Raw genomic sequence first — 16,335 nt, 5'->3', positions numbered from 1 at the left:
GGATTTGGGGGGCATTTCAGCAAAACGAGAGCCACAAAACCCCAAAGCACTGAGACCATGGCAGCCACGGGCAGTTTTCCCTCAAAACATCTCCAGCTCTGGAGCTCGTCCCAGGAACGAAGCCACCACCCCTGGGCACATCCCCGTGTCTCTGGAGCAGGCACCCACCCCCTGAGCCCCTCGCAGGGTGTGGGTGCTCCCCACCACCCCCTAAACAGACCCGGACACCCCCGCACCGCTTCCCCCAAAACATTTAATATCAACAAGACGTGGTGCCAGGACGGGGGCAGCTCCCGCCACCCCGCGCCCCCCAGCCAACAGCAGAGGCTGGATCCGGGTGGGGGGGGGTCCGGCTGAACACAGCCCTCCCCAAGCCCACCCTGCTGCCCTGCCCGGCACGGGGAGGGGCGCAGACCCCAGGGCTGTGCCACCAGCTCTCCAGGAGCGATGGGGGGGCTGCGGGGCGGGGGCTCCGCGCACGGTTTTGTAGGAAGGATTTAAAAACAGAGGGAGGAGGAGGAGGAGGGGAAGGACGAGCCCCCCGCTGCGGGGTGCCCGGCCGGGCGCTGCCTCCCTGCCCGGGGCTCGGAGCAGCAGCAGTAGCAGCCGGGGTGGGGGCGGCCGGGTTGGCCCAGCCTGGTTCCCCCCGGGGGTCCGTAGCCACTGCCCCGCTGCTGCCGTGTCCCCTCCCGGCTGCCCGTGGGTCACCGCCGCGGTGCCGGTTCCCCGAGGGCTTCCCCGCTCGCAGATGAACCTGGGGGACAAGCAGAGGGTCAGGAATTGGGGTGGGGGGCACTGCTTGTGTCCCCTTTTGCTCCGTGCAAGGAGTTCCTGCGTGCGCCTCCCCACGTCCCCAAACCCGTCCCCAAACCCGTGCGCCGTGGTCACCCCGGAGGCAGCAGACACCCACCTGCCGTGTCAGGCCTCCAGCTCAGACATTTCGGAGGAGCTGGGGACAGGGAGAGAGAAAAAAAAAGCCCCCGTTAATCCCCCGCTGCCTGCACGCCCACCCGGGCATCACCAGCAGCTGGGGGGGGGAGTTCGGGGGAGAAAACCGGGGAGCAAGGGGCAGACCGGAGCGAAGCCCTCGGGGAGCACCCCCAGCAGAGCAGCCCCCATTTCCCAGTTATAAACCCGAGCCAGGCTGCTGTGGGGTGCACCCCAGACCCCAAATCATGCCCAGGGGCGCAGCCACGTCCCCGGGGGCGCAGCCACGCGCTCGGGTTTATAACAGCAACGAGGTCCCGCGGGGTGCTGGGCTGCCCCCGCGGACCCCGTGGCTGAGCGGGGACACCCCAGGCATTGGGGAGGGGGGGACCCCGGCACACAGCAGCCCCCGGGGCAGGACGGCTGTTGTGGGGTCCGGCAGTGAGAGAGCAGCAGGGGAGCTGATCGGTGACCCCATCCCCACGAAAATCACCGCTCCCGCAGCGCCCCTCGCCCTGCATCACACGGTTCGGGGCACCCCAGCTCCCCGGAAAACCCCCAAAAAACCCCACAAAGGGGCCGGGAAGGGTGCAGGGAAGGGACATCCCCATCTCCCCGCTCACCCCAGTGTCTCCCAGTAGGGCGATACCGTTCCATGAGGGTCCCCCCCGTCCCCCCCCGTGTGATGCAGACTCACGGTCAGCGGGTCGGTAGCGAAAGCAGCCACGCTGCTCCTCATCTCGCTCTCATTGCCGCGCAGCGGGATGAGGGAGATGTTACCCAACCTGGCGTCCTGCTGCCTCCGCGACGCCCGCACCTTGCAGGTCTCCGAGGGCCACAGGGCGCCGCCGTGCTGGGAACGGGGGCGGACGCGTTGTGGGGTGAGCGGGGGGACCCCAAACACGGGGGGGTCTCCAAAACCCACCGTGCGCCCCCAACGGTTTGGAGTTACCTGCACGTGGAGGAAGGTGGCGAACCACTCCCGTAGGTCGGCCTGGGTGTCACAGCACAGGTACCTGTGGGGACACGGGGACAGCACCCACCCCATGTCAAGGGTGTGCGCCTATGGGGTCGGGGGCACCCGGCACGGTTTGGGGTGGGGATGCCCGTTTGGAGCTGTCCAGGCCCCAGGATGGGGGTGCCAGGGGTTTGGCAGCGATGGTGACAAATTGTTGGTGGTGTCATTAGCCAGCTGGGGACACCCAAAATCTGATGGGGACACCCTTGTAGGGTGAGGGGGGAGGCACAGGGGGTGCGCCCTGGGGGGCACAGATGGACCCCAAAGGGGCTGGGAGCTGCTGCTCCGCACGGGGCCCTACAGACCCTGGGGGATGAAGGGGACACGGGGACAGCCAGGGGCAGGATCTGACCCCGTTGGCATGGCTCTGCCCATGGAGACCCCCCCCCGGTGTGGGGTGTCCCCCTGCCCTCACCATTGCTGCTTCTCGTGCTTCTCGTTCTCGTAGAAGACCGTGAAGCCCCAGCTGGAAGGGGAGAGGGGAGAAGATGAGGAACAGCCCCACAGCACTCCCTGGGGTGCCAGGTTTAGAAGTGTTCCTACAGATATCCCCACCCTACAACCATCCCCATCCTACAACCATCCCATCCTACAGCCATCCCCATCCCTAAAACCATCCCCATCCTATAACCATCCCCATATCCCTACAACCACCCCATATCCCTACAACCATCCCATCCTACAACCATCCCATCCCTATAACAATCCCCATCCTACAACCATCCCCATATCCCTACAATCATCCCATCCCTACAATCATCCCATCCCACAACCATCCCCATCCCTACAACCATCCCCACCCTACATCCACCCCAATCCCCACAACCATCCCCATATCCCTACAACCACCCATATCCCTATAACCATCCCATCCTACAGCCATCCCACCCCTACAACCACCCCCATCCCACAACCATCCCATCCTACAACCATCCCCATATCCCTACAACCATCCCCATCCTACAACCATCCCATGCTACAACCATCTCACCCTACAACCATCTCACCCTACAACCATCCCACCCTACAGCCATCCCCATATCCCTACAACCACCCCATCCCTGCAACTATCCCATCCTACAACCACCCCCATCCCTACAACCATCCCATCCCTAAAACCATCCCCATATCCCTACAACCACCCCATATCCCTACAACCACCCCATATCCCTACTACCATCCCCATATCCCTACAACCATCCCATCCCTACAACCACCCCATCCCTACAACCACCCCATATCCCTACAACCATCCCCATATCCCTACAACCATCCCATCCCTACAACCACCCCATCCCTACAACCACCCCCATCCCCACAACCATCCCCCTATCCCTACAACCATCCCCATATCCCTACAACCACCCCATCCCACAACCATCCCATCCTACAACCATCCCATCCCACAACCACCCCACCCCACAACCACCCCCATCCCACAACCACCCCCATGACTGCACACACGCGTGCACACTCACCCCCCCCCCCCCCCCCCGTGCACACTTGCCCACGCACACTCTGGCCTCCCCCCATCGCCTCCCCCTCGTGCGCAGGGACAGTGCCAGGTCCCCGTCCCCGTCCCCGCGCCGTCCCCATGCTGCAGCCCGCGTCCTGCGAGGCTGCTCTGACATCTGGTGGCAAGAGGCACGGCCACCACGAGCCACGTCCCCGTGGCCACAGCGCCCCTGTCCCTGTCCCCAGGGGGCTGTCCCCGGCAGCAGGGCACCCGGAGGTGCTCGCTCACCACGTTGGCGGCCGGAGTTTCTTCTTGATGCCCAGGTAGACCCGCAGGTTCCTGATGGGCCACTCCTTCTCCGGCTTGTGGCTCTGCGGAGAGAGCTCTGCGTTGGGCTCCCGGCCTGCTCTGGGCTTGCCAAGGGCGAGCAGAGGCACGGGGAGGGTGCCAAAATCCCAACACCTCCCCATGAAGAGGGGACAGGGGGAGGAAGGTCCCCCCGGGGCACGGCACGGTGCTGGCTGCGTTTTGGAGCTGGGAGCAGCACGGGGACGCTTCCCAGCAGATGGCAGCCTGAGATGAGGCACGGGCGGCGTGCTGCAAACGTCCTGCTGTGGGCACGGCACGGCACGGCAGGGAGAAGCACGGTGCAGGATGGCACGGCATGGCACGGCACGGCACAGCGTGGCACGGCGTGGCACGGTTTGGCACGGTTTGGCACGGCACGGCACAGCGTGGCACAGCTTGGCACGGCACGGCACAGCGTGGCACAGTTTGGCACGGCACGGCACAGCTTGGCACGGCTTGGCACAGCATGGCACGGCACAGAAAAGCAAGGTGCAGCACACCACGGCACGGCACGGCACGGCACGGCAAGCAGGTGCCCCCCCCAGGACCGCTCTCACCCCCCTGGGGCGCAGCGGGGAGCCCCAGCTCCATCCCCACCTCGCACCATCCGGGGGAACCCTGCCCATCCTCGCGTCCTCTGGGTGCTGACGGAGCTGCGTCCGCACTGGGCAGCCCCCAAAGGTGGGGGGGACGTGGGGAAGCCCCCCCCTAGGTGCCCTGCTGCCCCCAAATCTCCTGGTGTCCCCAGAGCCACTGCTCTCTCGCCATGCCCCGTGTGGTGGCACAAGCCATGCTCCGGCAGCGGGTGGCACACAGGGGGGGCACCTCGGGGCCCCCCCTTAGCACACAAGCGGGTGACTTACAAGGGCCTGATCCAATGCCTGCGGGATGGGGGCGTGAGCCCAATCCCATCCCCTCCGTGCGCCCCCCTCCCCGGACCCCGTGCCCAGCTCCTGGAGCGGAACCGGGGGATAACGGGGTGCCAGCCGGTGCGTCCCCAAAGCTGGGGGGCCACCTGGGGATAACGGGGGGGGACCCTTTTGTTGTCCACCCCCACGGAGGGGCCCAGCACGTGCAGGATTGGATCGGGGTCGAGCCCCAGCAGCCTTGTAAGGGCAGAGGGCCAGGGCTCCTCTGCACGCCCCGGCTCGGCCCCCTACTCACGTTCTCCAGCACGGGGCTCCGCTGCTTCAGGCTCTGTTTAACAGAGGAGCGGGGTTAAACCCGACATGGGGACCCCCCCAGGAGACCCCCCCTGCTGCCCACCAGGCACGCCGGGCCTCGGTAGGTGATGGGGTGGGGGCACTGAGCAGGGGGTGGCAGGGATGGAGAGCACCCCCGAGGGATAAGGGAGCGCTGGGGCTCCCTCCTGAACCCCTGAGCTAATGGGGCCGGCTCCTGGCTCGTGCCCACCAAGGTCCTGGTTTGGGGGCAGCTCGATCGCTGCTGGCACCAGCCTGCAAAGTGCCAGCCCTAAAAGGTGGCAGCCCTAAAAATGCCAGCCCTAAAAGGTGCCAGCCCTAAAAGGTGCCAGCATGATGCCCCACGTGCCAAGGGAAGGGAAGGGAAGGGAAGGGAAGGGAAGGGAAGGGAAGGGAAGGGAAGGGAAGGGAAGGGAAGGGAAGGGAAGGGAAGGGAAGGGAAGGGAAGGGAAGGGAAGGGAAGGGAAGGGAAGGGAAGGGAAGGGGAAGGGGAAGGGGAAGGGGAAGGGGAATACTCACCCTCACTTCCTTGTAGAGCCGCAGGCAGGTGTGGTTGAGGATGAAGTAGCGGTCGTGGAAGCCGGTGCTGAGGCCGAGCCCCAGCAGGTTCCTCTCCTCCCGAAATTTCATCATGCCGTGCTTGCAGTCGCCCACTCTGCTGGCTGGGAAAGGGGGCGCCCAGGGGGGTCAGGACCCTAGGAGGGGTCTGGGCAGACCCTGACCCCCTTGCTACCCCCCCGTCCCGCTGCCTGCTGCCCTCACCGAGGTAGATGAGCATGTTCTCCATGGAGAGCTGCTTCTTCACCACCAGGTAGCTGTCGGTGCCCAGGCAGTGCAGGATGGGCAGCACTTTCTCGGAGTAGTGCAGGGGACGCTCTGTTGGGGGACAGGCAGGGCTCGGGGACACGCACGGGGGTCCCCCAGGAGGTGGCCGCTGAGCCATTGCGATTGCTCAGAATTGCCAAAAAAAAAAATATATATATATATAAAAATGTGTTGCAATGGCAAAGTGTGTGTGGTTTCTAAACACAACGCTGGAGGCCATGGAAAATCTGTACACGTGCTGGCAAAACACGCATGGAGGTAGCTCGTGCACACACATTTCCATCCCATCCCCATCCCATCCCCATCCCCATCCCCATCCCCATCCCCATCCCCATCCCCATCCCCATCCCCATCCCCATCCCATCCCATCCCCTCCCCTCCCATCCCCATCCCATCCCCATCCCCATCCCATCCCCATCCCATCCCCATCCCCATCCCCATCCCATCCCATCCCCATCCCATCCCCATCCCATCCCATCCCCATCCCCATCCCATCCCCATCCCATCCCATCCCATCCCCATCCCCATCCCCATCCCATCCCCATCCCCATCCCCATCCCATCCCCATCCCATCCCCATCCCCATCCCCATCCCCATCCCCACCCCATCCCATCCCATCCCATCCCCATCCCCATCCCCATCCCATCCCCATCCCCAATCCCATCCCATCCCACCCCATCCCACCCCATCCCCACCACCACACCGACCCGCCTCCTCCCTCTCGTTCACTTCGAAGCAGCTCCAGTAGTCCTTCTCCTTCGTGACGATTTTCCTCCGGTCCAGGATCTCGAAGGTGAGCTCCTCGGCCGTCATCGTGGCCGGGATCTGCAGGGGACACGTCTCTGTCACCCAGTGCCAGCCCTGTCCCCGTGCCGTGCCGCCCTCCCCCGGCTCAGAGCCGAGTTTTGGGCACACAACGGGGGTCCCCGTCCCCGCTGCGCCCTCCCCCAGCCCCCCTCACCTTGACGTGCTGCTCCGTCTCCGTCCTCTTCTCCTCCAGGTACACCGTGCAGATGAAATCCCCGGCTTGCTGCAGGGCAGGGGGAAATTCCTCTCACCCACGGCTCCCCACACACGGGATTTATCCCCCCTCCCCACCGTGTGCCCCCCCCTGTGTGCTGCTGCAGGTCCCCACCTGCGTGCCGCTGGACGCTGCCTCCCGCATCTTCATGATGGCCGTGATCTCGTCCTGCTGCTTCTTCATCTCTTGGTCGTTGACCTGCCAAGGAGGGGAGCCCGGGGGGGTCACGAGGATGCAGCCCCCACGCCGTGTGCCTCCAAAATAAGGAGAATTTTTGGGAAGAGCGGGACCACCTCCCTCCCGCCGCCCCCATCCCTTGGGGAGCCACCGTGCGTCGGCACGGGCGGGTGCCGGGGGTCCTGCGGCAGCTCCCACCCGAGGGCAGAGCTTTTTTGGGTTCGAGTTTTACGCATCCAAACCTTACATTGAAAATCTTGACGTAGTGGCTGATGAGGTCCTCCACCACCCGGCCCGCCTTGTAGTCCTTGCCGTCCGTCTGGAAGAGCGTGGGCCCGAAGACGATGGCCAGGTTGTGCGTGTTCATCTGGTTGTCCCCCGAGAAGCGCTGCACCCTGCGGGGCACCCCATGATGATTCCTGCCCCGTGCCACCCCCCTGGACCCCCATCCAGGACGTGGTGCTCAGCTTGGGGCACCTCTACTCCCCAAAGCCTCATCCATCTCTTGCTCGGGATGAAGAGGAGGAGGGATGAAGGCTCTCCTGCACCCCACACCCCCCCAGAACCCCACAGAAAATGGGGCGATGCCCCACGGGGCGTTGGGGACCCGCAACGTACCGAAAGAGGTGGTTGATGAGCGCCTTCAGCGTGGCCCTGTTCACCGTGGGGAGGGTCTCCAGGAGCCGCCGGTACTCCCCGATCTTCGCCTCCTCATCCTCCAGCGCTGCGAGGGGGAAAAACTCAAGCATGAAGGGGCGTGAAACCACGATGAGGACCCCCACCCACCCCATCCTGTACCCAGACCCCACCTCGGAGCCTCCCACCCCATCACCGAGCTGTTGGGGCTGGCGCACCCCAGATTTTTTGGCTGTTTGGCACCCGGGTGCTTCCAACCCTGGTGCTGGGGGGCCGGATCCAGGAGCAAAGGGCGAGCCCCCCCCTAGCCACACCTGGGTGCGGAGACGGCGGGCGCATTCCTCTCCCCACCCCGGGCTCGGCGCCCGGCGGCTCTGACTCATGGCCACTGTGCCGGCCAAGGGAAACATCTGGACCCCAGATGCGCAACGAGAGGAGCGAGCAGGGAGGGGGCCAGGCTCAGCTTTTCGGCACCGGGACGCCCCCTCCCCGCCCTCCCCGTGGCCCTCGCCCTCACCCGTGGCCCGCAGCCAGTCCTGGCTCCAGCGTCGGGTGAAGAGCCCGTCGCCCAGGTCGCGGAAGAAGCGCTTGAGGGTGTTGGCGACGTCGTCCACGTGGTGCTCGCCCTCCTTCAGGCGCACGCTGCGGGCGTCGCGGCGCAGCATCTCCAGCAGGCTGGTGGTCTTCGAGTTCTGCCCGCTCTTGCGGTAAATCCCCTCGGACGTCAGCCCTGGGGTAGAGCGGAGCCACCACCAGCGCTGAGCCCCCGGGAGCGCCGCGGTTTGGCCACCACCCACCCGCGCTGGCTCACTCATCAAAGGGTCCCCGAGGGGTGGACGCGGTGCTCCCCACCCTGCAGGTGCTCCCCAGGCCACCGAGGAGCCGTGGGCAGGAGCCAAGCCCCGCTCCAGCCTCCCAAGAAGCCGGAGGAGATGCTCGGGGAGGGAGGAAAAAGGGTCTCGGGCTGCCCCTTGCCATGGCACGTTGATGGGGTGACCCGAACCGACCCCGTCCAGCGAGGGCGCGTACCGCACTGCGTGATGTAGTCGATGCAGCGGTCCACCAGCATGGGGACGTCCCCCTCGGTCAGCTGCTGCTCCGACAAGGTGTCCCCCGAGCTGCCCGCAGCCTTCTGGATGGCGTGCACCCAGCCCAGGAAATCCAGCCTCCGCTCGCCCTGGATGTACAGCGTCCTGCCGGCGGCCGCGGAGCTCAGCGGGGGCCCAGATGCCCCCTTCCCAAACCCACAAGCACAGTTCCGGACCCCAATCCGGGCTCCCCCGAGGGTGAAGGCATCCCAGGAGCAGGGTGGGTTTGGGCAGGGGGAGATATTTTGCTGGAGGGGGGCTGATCCCCACCCACCCTCCAGCCGGGCTGCGCCACCAGCTCCGCGTTTACCTCCGCCTCTCCACCAGCACCAGCACCTCGTTGTCTCCCTGGATGGCTGCGAAGGGAAGGCAGGAGCCCGTCAGGAGCCGCCCAGCTCCAGCCCAGGCTGGGTGAGCAGCAAGGAGGAAGAGGATGGAGAGGAGGAAGAGCTGCCAGGGGAAGCTCCCTGCCCAAAAGAGGGTCCCCGAGCTCCTAGGACGTGGCAGCGGCACCCACCAGACGCCCACCACGAGCACCCTGCTGGCTGCCACCGGGCTGGATAACCCCACAGCAGCCTGGGACAGGGTCTGTCCCCCCCAGGACCCCCCTTCCAGCCTGAACGTGGGTCCCACGGGGGGGGCACGGGGCACCTACAGAGCTCCTGCAGCTTGCGCAGCTGGAGAGCCTCGTGGCGCTCGCTGTCCTCGAAGCAGACGTAGAGCGTGGAGCCGGCCAGGGCGAACCAGCCCTCCTTGGCACGCTCCAGGTTGAGCCCCCCCTTGTAGAGCAGGCGGCCGATCCTCTCGAAATCGTGGCTCAGCAGCTCCTCTGCGTGGGGAGGGACGAAGGACTGGGGAGGGGGCACGGGAGGGATGTCAGCGCGCAGCCCCCGGCCCCCACGCCGGCCCCAGGTCCCCAGTGCCCACCTTGGCGATGGACTTGAGCCATTCCCGAGCGGCCTCGGGGCAGTCCAGCCCGAAGAGGTAGAGCCTCTCCGACTCGATGTACACCTCAAAAGTGCTCTCGATCCTGCAGGAAGAGAATTTCGAGGGACCTCAGTGCCCGGGGAGCATCCGCGGCACGATTGGAGAGGGGCTCAGCCCCACCGATGGTCCCGCTAACTGGGGACCCCCCCAGCACATCCCCAGGGCCCCCGAGTGCTTTGCACACTCTGCCAGAGACCCAAGATGTTAGCAAAAAGCTTGCAAAGAATAAAATATTAAACAGGCTCCTCGCAAAATGGGCAGCTCAGTGATATCAGGGCTGGGCAGCAGCGCCACGGAGGGGTCAGGGGGCCCGGAGAGGACAGGGGGACCCGAGGGGACACGGGGGCATTTGGGGACAGCCTTACCCGTGGGTGTGGGGCGGGTTGTTCACCAGGCACACGATGTCCCCCGCCTTGATCTCGCCGTTGGGCACGGCGTTGCGGTCGTTCTCGTAGTAGCTGAGGACGCCGTCGTGCAGCGTGCACCACCGCCGGCTGAACTCTGCGTGGCACAGGGGGGGGTGCTCAGCAACCCCGCGTGCTCCGGCCACCTGGGGCCACCCAAGACCAGCCCAAGGCCACCAAAAGCCACCCGAGACCACCCACCAGCCCACCAGCTCAGGGCACAGCCCCTCGCTCCCAAAACCTCTCCAAAACCTCTCCAAAACCTCTCCCAAAGCAGGCTCGCTCCGCACCCCCGGCTGTCTCACCAGTGCCCTGGGGAGCTGGGGATGCTGCAGCCCCTCCACCCTCTCCCCCTGCTGGGGCTCTCCAACCCCCCACACCCCTTTTCCCCCCCAACCCCGTGGGCCCCCACGTACCTTCCTGGCCCTTCCTCTCGTTGACGGGCTTGGCCATGGAGGGGGTTTTGTAGAGGAAGCCGTTGTGCGTGACGCAGGGCAGCAGCACCGAGTAGTGCTTCTCCTCGCTGCCCCCCACCTCCAGGCGTGGCGTCTCTGCGGAGGGGGAGAACAGCGGGGCACGGGGCTCGGAGGGGGGCTACGGGGCTGTGAAAAGCCCCCCGAGGCTGGGGGTTTCCCCTGGCAGAGCCCCCGTGCAGCCGCAGAGCCGCTGGGCACCGCGGGATGAGCTCAAGGGCTCGGGTTTCTCCGCTTCGCACGGAGGGGCCTCGCTGCAGCTGCTCTCCCAGCCCTCTTTTTGTGCTGACAGCTCCAAAATCGCAGGGCCAGACCCCTCCTGGGCCAGCTCCAGCTCAGCGGGAAGGGCTTGGACGGGACTGGAGACTTGGGAAGGGCTTGGAGGGAGGAGGTGGCTGCAGCCCACGCTGGCGCTGGCCCGGCCCTGGTTTGGGGTCTGGGGCTCGCTCCCCGTGCACCTCCAGGCGTCCATCCCGCAGTGGGGATGCTCGTGGGGACGTCCCCAAGCACCAGCACCGCTCCCTCCCGGGACCCCGGGCAGCACCAGGGCTCCCCAAAATACCCGACGTGGCGCAGCCTCTCCCCTCCTGCCCCAACCCAGCTCCTGGGCACCTCTGGGGCTTTCCCAGCAGGGCCAGACGAAACCAAAGGTGCAAAAATTCCAGCGAGGGGCAGAAATCAGGGGCTGGGGGGCAGCAGGAATGCAGAACAAGGCTGCGGGGTGGCAGGAGCTGAGCCGAGCCCGGAGGCGGCTGCGGGCTCAGGAATTCGGGGCGGATCGCAGGGCTCCTGCGGTCCCGCTCTGGTATTTTGGTTTGGGGCTGGAACCCAGCGCGAGCAGAGCCCGGCTGGGTCACACAGGGCTGCCTTGTTCTGCACACAGCAGCGCCCCGTGGCACAGCCAGGATCAGCCCCAAAAGTCCCTGCCTCTCCCCAGGACAGGGGACACCTGGAGACCCCCAGGGGACCCTCGGGGATACCCAGGGACCCCCGGGGATACCCAAGGGACACCCGGGGACACCCAGGGGACACCCGGCGATGGGGACAGCCCTTACCCGAGGTCTTGTTGTGCAGCAGGAACTCCATCTGCAGCCTCTGCCCGCTCTTCTCAGCCAGCGCCAGGGGGACGGGGCACTGGGGGTCCCCGGTGGCGCACGTCACCGCCGCCCCGCAGAAGACCAGGGCCTGGGTCTCGGCCAGGTCGCTGGTGGTGACGGCCGCACAGAGGGCCTGCGACAGAGCAGGGGGGGCAGCGGGTGAGCTCCGAGCCTGCCCTCGAGGCTGTGTGGCTCCAGGGGTGGGGGGCGAGACCCCCGGCGAGGAGCCAGCCCCGCGAGGACGCAGCAAGGGGAAGGAGCCGGGGAGCTTGGCCGGGTTCCTCCCCGCCGCCGCCGGGGCAGGACAAAGGAGGGAGAGAGAAAGTTTTGGAGCTGGCGAATCCCTCCCTTAAGGAGCCCGGGGTGAAGTCATCCGGCAGCGGGGTGGGACGGGCTCTTGGAGCAGGAAAACAAACAAGCCCACATGCGAATTCCCGCGGCCGCCGGCACGGCGCGCCCCCGGCTCTTGTGCAAACAGCGGCGGCGCAGCGCCGAGGGGAGCTGCACAGCCCCAAGGCACGGGGAGGCAGCACCCCGGGGTGGCTGCCACAGCACCGGGGGCACGAGGTTGTCCCACTCCCAGTCCTGCTCGCAGCTGGGATGGGAACCAGTGGGATCGTCGTGCCCCGCTGGGAGCGTCTGACCCCAGTGTTTGGGGAGGTTTTGGGGTCAGGGGGTGGTGGAGGTTTGTGGGGAGGGTGCTGGAAACAGGGCACCCATCGTGCCAGGGTCAGGCAGGGCATGGGGCTGCGGTGGGACCCAGGGATCCCAAAGTTTTGGGGATAACACAAGGGGTGCTTCGCCCAGGCTGGGAACAGAGCTGCGATCCCAGCTGGCTGTGCCCCGTAGCGGTGCCACCCTGTCCCCTCGGGGCTCCCATCCCGCCTGGAGACCCCAGGCTAAGGCTGGGGGGGACACGGGGAGACCCTTAGAGGCTGGGCTGATCCAGGCAGGGATGGAGGCAGGGATGGAGACCACCCACCCCCCTGCAAACCAGGACCAAAACCCCCTCCCCAGCACCCCAACGGGGCGTCCCCAACCTGGAACCATTCCCACCACCCACAAAGTCCACATCCCCACCCCCGAGAACGAGGGGAGACCTCGCTCCTGTGCTTTTTGGGACCCCCCCCAAGGGGTGACACCCGTCCCCAGGACCACTGACCCTGTCGAGCTCCTCCTGGTTGCCGAAAAGCGGGTGGTAGCGGCGGTACTTGCCCTCGCGGTACTTGGCGATGAGGAAGCGCCGCCGGTCCTGGCTGCTGCTGCCGGGGCCGATGGCCTCGCTGGGGGGCACGTTGGCGGCCCAAAACTGGTTGGCCACGGCGTTGCCGATGTGGTGGAAGAGCTGCGGGGACAAGGGGAGGCCGGCGTGGCTGGGGGACGGGGTGGGACGGGGTGGGACGGGGTGGGATGGGGTGGGACGGGCTCTGTGGGGCTGGGGGAGCCTGCAGGGAGCTCGCCAGCCCACCCCAAAACGGTGATGCTGAGGCTCTCCGGGTGCAGGCAGGAGGAAGAAGAAGGCGGCGTGCACAAGGAGTGGAGAGCACGGGTGGGTGGGTGGGCAGGGGGCGAGGGGCTGAGCCTAGGGTGGGGGAGCACCCGCCCACCACGGCGTGACCCTAACCCGGCCCCGGCTCCAGGCAATTCTTCCCCTGCAATCCTTCCACTCCCCTTCCTGCCCCAGAAAAAAAAAAAAAAAAGCACATCTGGAAAGCAGCACCGAGAGCCCGGGAGGGGATTTAAAGAGCTCTCCGCAGCCCCTCGCCACCCCGCTCCCCGACCCCATGGTGCACAGCCCCTGTTTTGCCCCCCCGGGGCTGGGAGGTGCATTTCTGCCCTGCGTTCGGCGTTGCAGCCTTGTGGCAGCCGTGCCCGCCTGCTGCTGTGCCATGAAGCAGCAAAATTTGCCCTGGGGACACTTTTTGGAGATGGCATCGCCCCAGAGAACCCCCCCAGGGGGTGCTCAGTGAGCGTCCCCGTGCCCTTTGGGGTGATGCAGAGCAGGAGAGGGATGGAGCTGGGGTGCACGGGGGGCACGGGGCAGGCTGGGGCGCACGGGGATGTTTCCAGAGCTCTCCGCGAGCCCGGAGGGGTTAACGGCAGCCTTCCAGGAAAGGGGAGGATCGGGGCTGCAGCTGGAAGGGTTTGGGCTGGGGAGCAGACAGCCCGGAGGCGGGGGCTGCAGGGTGGGACAGGGGCAGGAATGCAGGACCCGATGGGGCCGCGGCACCGGGGCGCACGGCCAGGGTGGCACAGACCCCGTGCCACGGGGCAGGCAGGGTGGCACGGTGCTGGGGACGAGGTTTGGGGCCAGCTTAGGGTTCTTTCCAGCGGCCCCACAACCCACAAGGGCCCCCGGTGCTGCTGAGAACCTCGGTGCCGTGTCAAAGCCCAGCCCAACGCCCACCCCTGGTGCTGGTGTTGCCAAATTTCTCCTCCTGCCCGGCCCCGGGGTCACCCAGCAGCTCCGCAGCCGTCACCCCGTGGGTGCGCAGGTGCCTTCTGCCCCCCAGCCTGGGCGTGAAGCCCCCCTCGTGCCCCCGGGGTGCACCGCAGGGATGGGGGCAGGGGGCTGCTGGTGGTCCCCTCCCTACCCGAGTCACGGCACGGGTCGGGATGGGGATAACAGCGGGGGCTGCGATGGGGGGGGGACACGGGGTGGCTGCCCCCAGAGCAGATTTTGGAGCCCATCCGTGCCGCTACCTGGATCAGCTCCTCCGTCCACACCTTCCTGTCCATCTTCAGGCTTCGGACCTTGGTGATGCCGGGCCCCAGGCCCCTGTGCTCCCCTTGGGGGGGTGAGAGGAACCGTTAGGACCCCCCTTTGGGGTCAGGGGGGGCGCAGAGCCGTGCCCCTCTCCCCCCAAACCCTCCTGCGCTGCACCACGGACCGAGCAGGGGAGGTTTTGGGGAGCCCCCTCTCCCCGATGCCGGGTGCCGTTTGGAGAGGGGCCGGGTGCCGGGGCGCACGCAGCACCCCGGGGTGCTGAGGGGGGGGGGGGGGGGGGGCGTTACCTGCACATCTCTTGCAGATGACGACGCAGAGGTTGATGGAGGCCCAGTCGGGCTGGGGGGAGCCGCAGTCGGCGCAGAAGCGGTTGGGCTCCAGCGCCCAGATCCTCTCTGCCACCTCCGAGTTGGAGAGCGCCTCGGCGATGGCGTGCCGCATGGCCTCCACCCACTCCTCCTTCTCCTGCTCCGACTCGGCCGAAAAGCTGTGGGCGGGGAGAGGGGGTGAGGGAGGGACGGCCGTGGGGAAGAGGGGGCTGGGGGGCACCCCGTTGTCCCCCTCCCTTTGCTCACCTGAAGATCCTGTAGGGCGTCGTCAGGTCGAAGCCCCTGCGGTCCACCTCCTTGACGTTGCCCACGTTCATCTCGATGTAGGTGATGCCGATGCCCTGCCGGTAGTCCTGGGGGGGCGAGTGGGGAGGGGGTGGGCGGAGAGGTGAGGGAGGGCAGTTCCCCCCCCCAGGGGTCCCCGCGCACACCCCAATCCCGGTGCGCTCAAGGTTTGGGATGGAGACGCCACCGACCCAAGCGGGCACGATGCTCCTGGGGTCCCCAAATCCCATTAAGGGGGGTCTGCAGCTTGGGGTCTGCCACCCTTGGGGTCTCCCCTCCCCATTTTGGGGAGCCCCAGCTCATTGCTGCTCTACCCCAGCTGCCAAAATGATGGGCGGGGGTCCCCATGCGGAGCGCACCCCCGGCACCCACCTCCGAGTTCTTGTAGAGGAAAACTTTGTCCCCGGCCACGGCCACGAAGAGCTTGTGCTTGAAGCCCCGCAGCTCCAGGAAGCCGCTCTTATCCGCGGGCTCCGTGGCATCGGGGGCGTTTGGGGGCACGGGGGTCCTCTCCGGAGCTTTCCCCTTGCGCTCCTCCGCCACCTGCTGCAGGGTCTGCATCCACTCGTTGCGGTCGGCTGCGGGGTCGGAGCACAGAGGGGTCAAGGCTGGGGGTGGGGGGGTCACCCAAAGGGCCAGGGGGCTGCCAGGAGGAGGGGAACAGCCCCAAAATGGGGTCGGGACCGGCTGCCCGTGGGTGTCCCCCCAGCGCTCACCGTCACTCTCGGCCCGAAAGACGAAGTTGCGGTTGGTGGTGACCACCTCGAATTTCTGGTCCCCGACGCTGGCTACGCGGGAGATGGAGGAGACGGGGATGAAGCGCTTGGAGTAGGCGTCCTGGGGGGGGGACACGGGGTGGGGGGAGAGAGGCACCGTCACCACCACCGCCTCGGAGATGGGTCGGGAACGACCCCAGGCTGGGGTTTGGGGCACCTCGCTCCCGTGGTGCGCCGGGGACGTTGTCCCTTGGCACCTCCGTGCCACCAGGGCGCCCAGAGGGATGCCGTGGGGGGCTCGGTGCCCCCCCCCGACACCTCCCCCCTCACCTTCTCGCTGTCGAAGTAGCGGAGGTAATCGGCGTCCAGCTTCACCCAGCGCTTCTGGTAGATGTAGGAGCTGGGGAGGGACAGGAGGGGCGCGTTGGAGGGGACGGGGCACCCAAAACGCACCCCGGGGGGGCTTGGGGAGCACCCAAATGGGAGCACAAAGGGGGCCAGGACAGGTCGGGCACGGGGACCCCAACACAACGCGGACCCCTGCGTGGGTTTGGGTGCAGAAAGGAGGCGAGACCCCAGCTGCTGCAGCGCCCTCAGCCCCCCCCAAATCCCCCCCAT

General features: G+C 66.8%; 1 protein-coding gene across 11 annotated transcripts in view; it reads right to left on the bottom strand.

Annotated features, from left to right (window-relative positions):
• Positions 1-233: 233 nt before the first annotated feature.
• Positions 234-16,335, bottom strand: part of ARAP1 (ArfGAP with RhoGAP domain, ankyrin repeat and PH domain 1) — a 38,469-nt gene continuing 22,367 nt past the window's right edge. For 9 of the 11 annotated variants that reach the window (XM_068684437.1, XM_068684528.1, XM_068684691.1 and 6 more), the window contains 29 exons: positions 16,048-16,117; positions 15,718-15,838; positions 15,374-15,579; positions 14,963-15,069; positions 14,675-14,874; positions 14,363-14,448; positions 12,822-13,004; positions 11,618-11,792; positions 10,506-10,640; positions 10,051-10,186; positions 9,626-9,728; positions 9,354-9,549; positions 9,009-9,054; positions 8,640-8,803; positions 8,128-8,340; positions 7,593-7,698; positions 7,222-7,369; positions 6,912-6,995; positions 6,738-6,806; positions 6,484-6,601; positions 5,714-5,827; positions 5,471-5,613; positions 4,914-4,946; positions 3,690-3,772; positions 2,361-2,411; positions 1,880-1,943; positions 1,625-1,780; positions 911-949; positions 234-754 (listed from right to left, as the gene is read on the bottom strand). In XM_068684437.1, coding sequence (XP_068540538.1) covers positions 932-949; positions 1,625-1,780; positions 1,880-1,943; positions 2,361-2,411; positions 3,690-3,772; positions 4,914-4,946; positions 5,471-5,613; positions 5,714-5,827; positions 6,484-6,601; positions 6,738-6,806; positions 6,912-6,995; positions 7,222-7,369; positions 7,593-7,698; positions 8,128-8,340; positions 8,640-8,803; positions 9,009-9,054; positions 9,354-9,549; positions 9,626-9,728; positions 10,051-10,186; positions 10,506-10,640; positions 11,618-11,792; positions 12,822-13,004; positions 14,363-14,448; positions 14,675-14,874; positions 14,963-15,069; positions 15,374-15,579; positions 15,718-15,838; positions 16,048-16,117 — 3,328 coding nt within the window. In that variant the 3' untranslated portion in view covers positions 234-754; positions 911-931. The remainder of the gene's footprint in view (positions 755-910; positions 950-1,624; positions 1,781-1,879; positions 1,944-2,360; positions 2,412-3,689; positions 3,773-4,913; positions 4,947-5,470; positions 5,614-5,713; positions 5,828-6,483; positions 6,602-6,737; positions 6,807-6,911; positions 6,996-7,221; positions 7,370-7,592; positions 7,699-8,127; positions 8,341-8,639; positions 8,804-9,008; positions 9,055-9,353; positions 9,550-9,625; positions 9,729-10,050; positions 10,187-10,505; positions 10,641-11,617; positions 11,793-12,821; positions 13,005-14,362; positions 14,449-14,674; positions 14,875-14,962; positions 15,070-15,373; positions 15,580-15,717; positions 15,839-16,047; positions 16,118-16,335) is intronic. The other 2 variants (XM_068684280.1, XM_068684212.1) reach the window with 2 other exon arrangements.

This window comes from Anas acuta, chromosome 1 (genome assembly GCF_963932015.1).
Source record: "Anas acuta chromosome 1, bAnaAcu1.1, whole genome shotgun sequence".
In the NCBI taxonomy this organism is placed as follows: Eukaryota; Metazoa; Chordata; class Aves; order Anseriformes; family Anatidae; genus Anas; species Anas acuta.
This window is presented reverse-complemented; position numbering and strand designations above follow the sequence as displayed.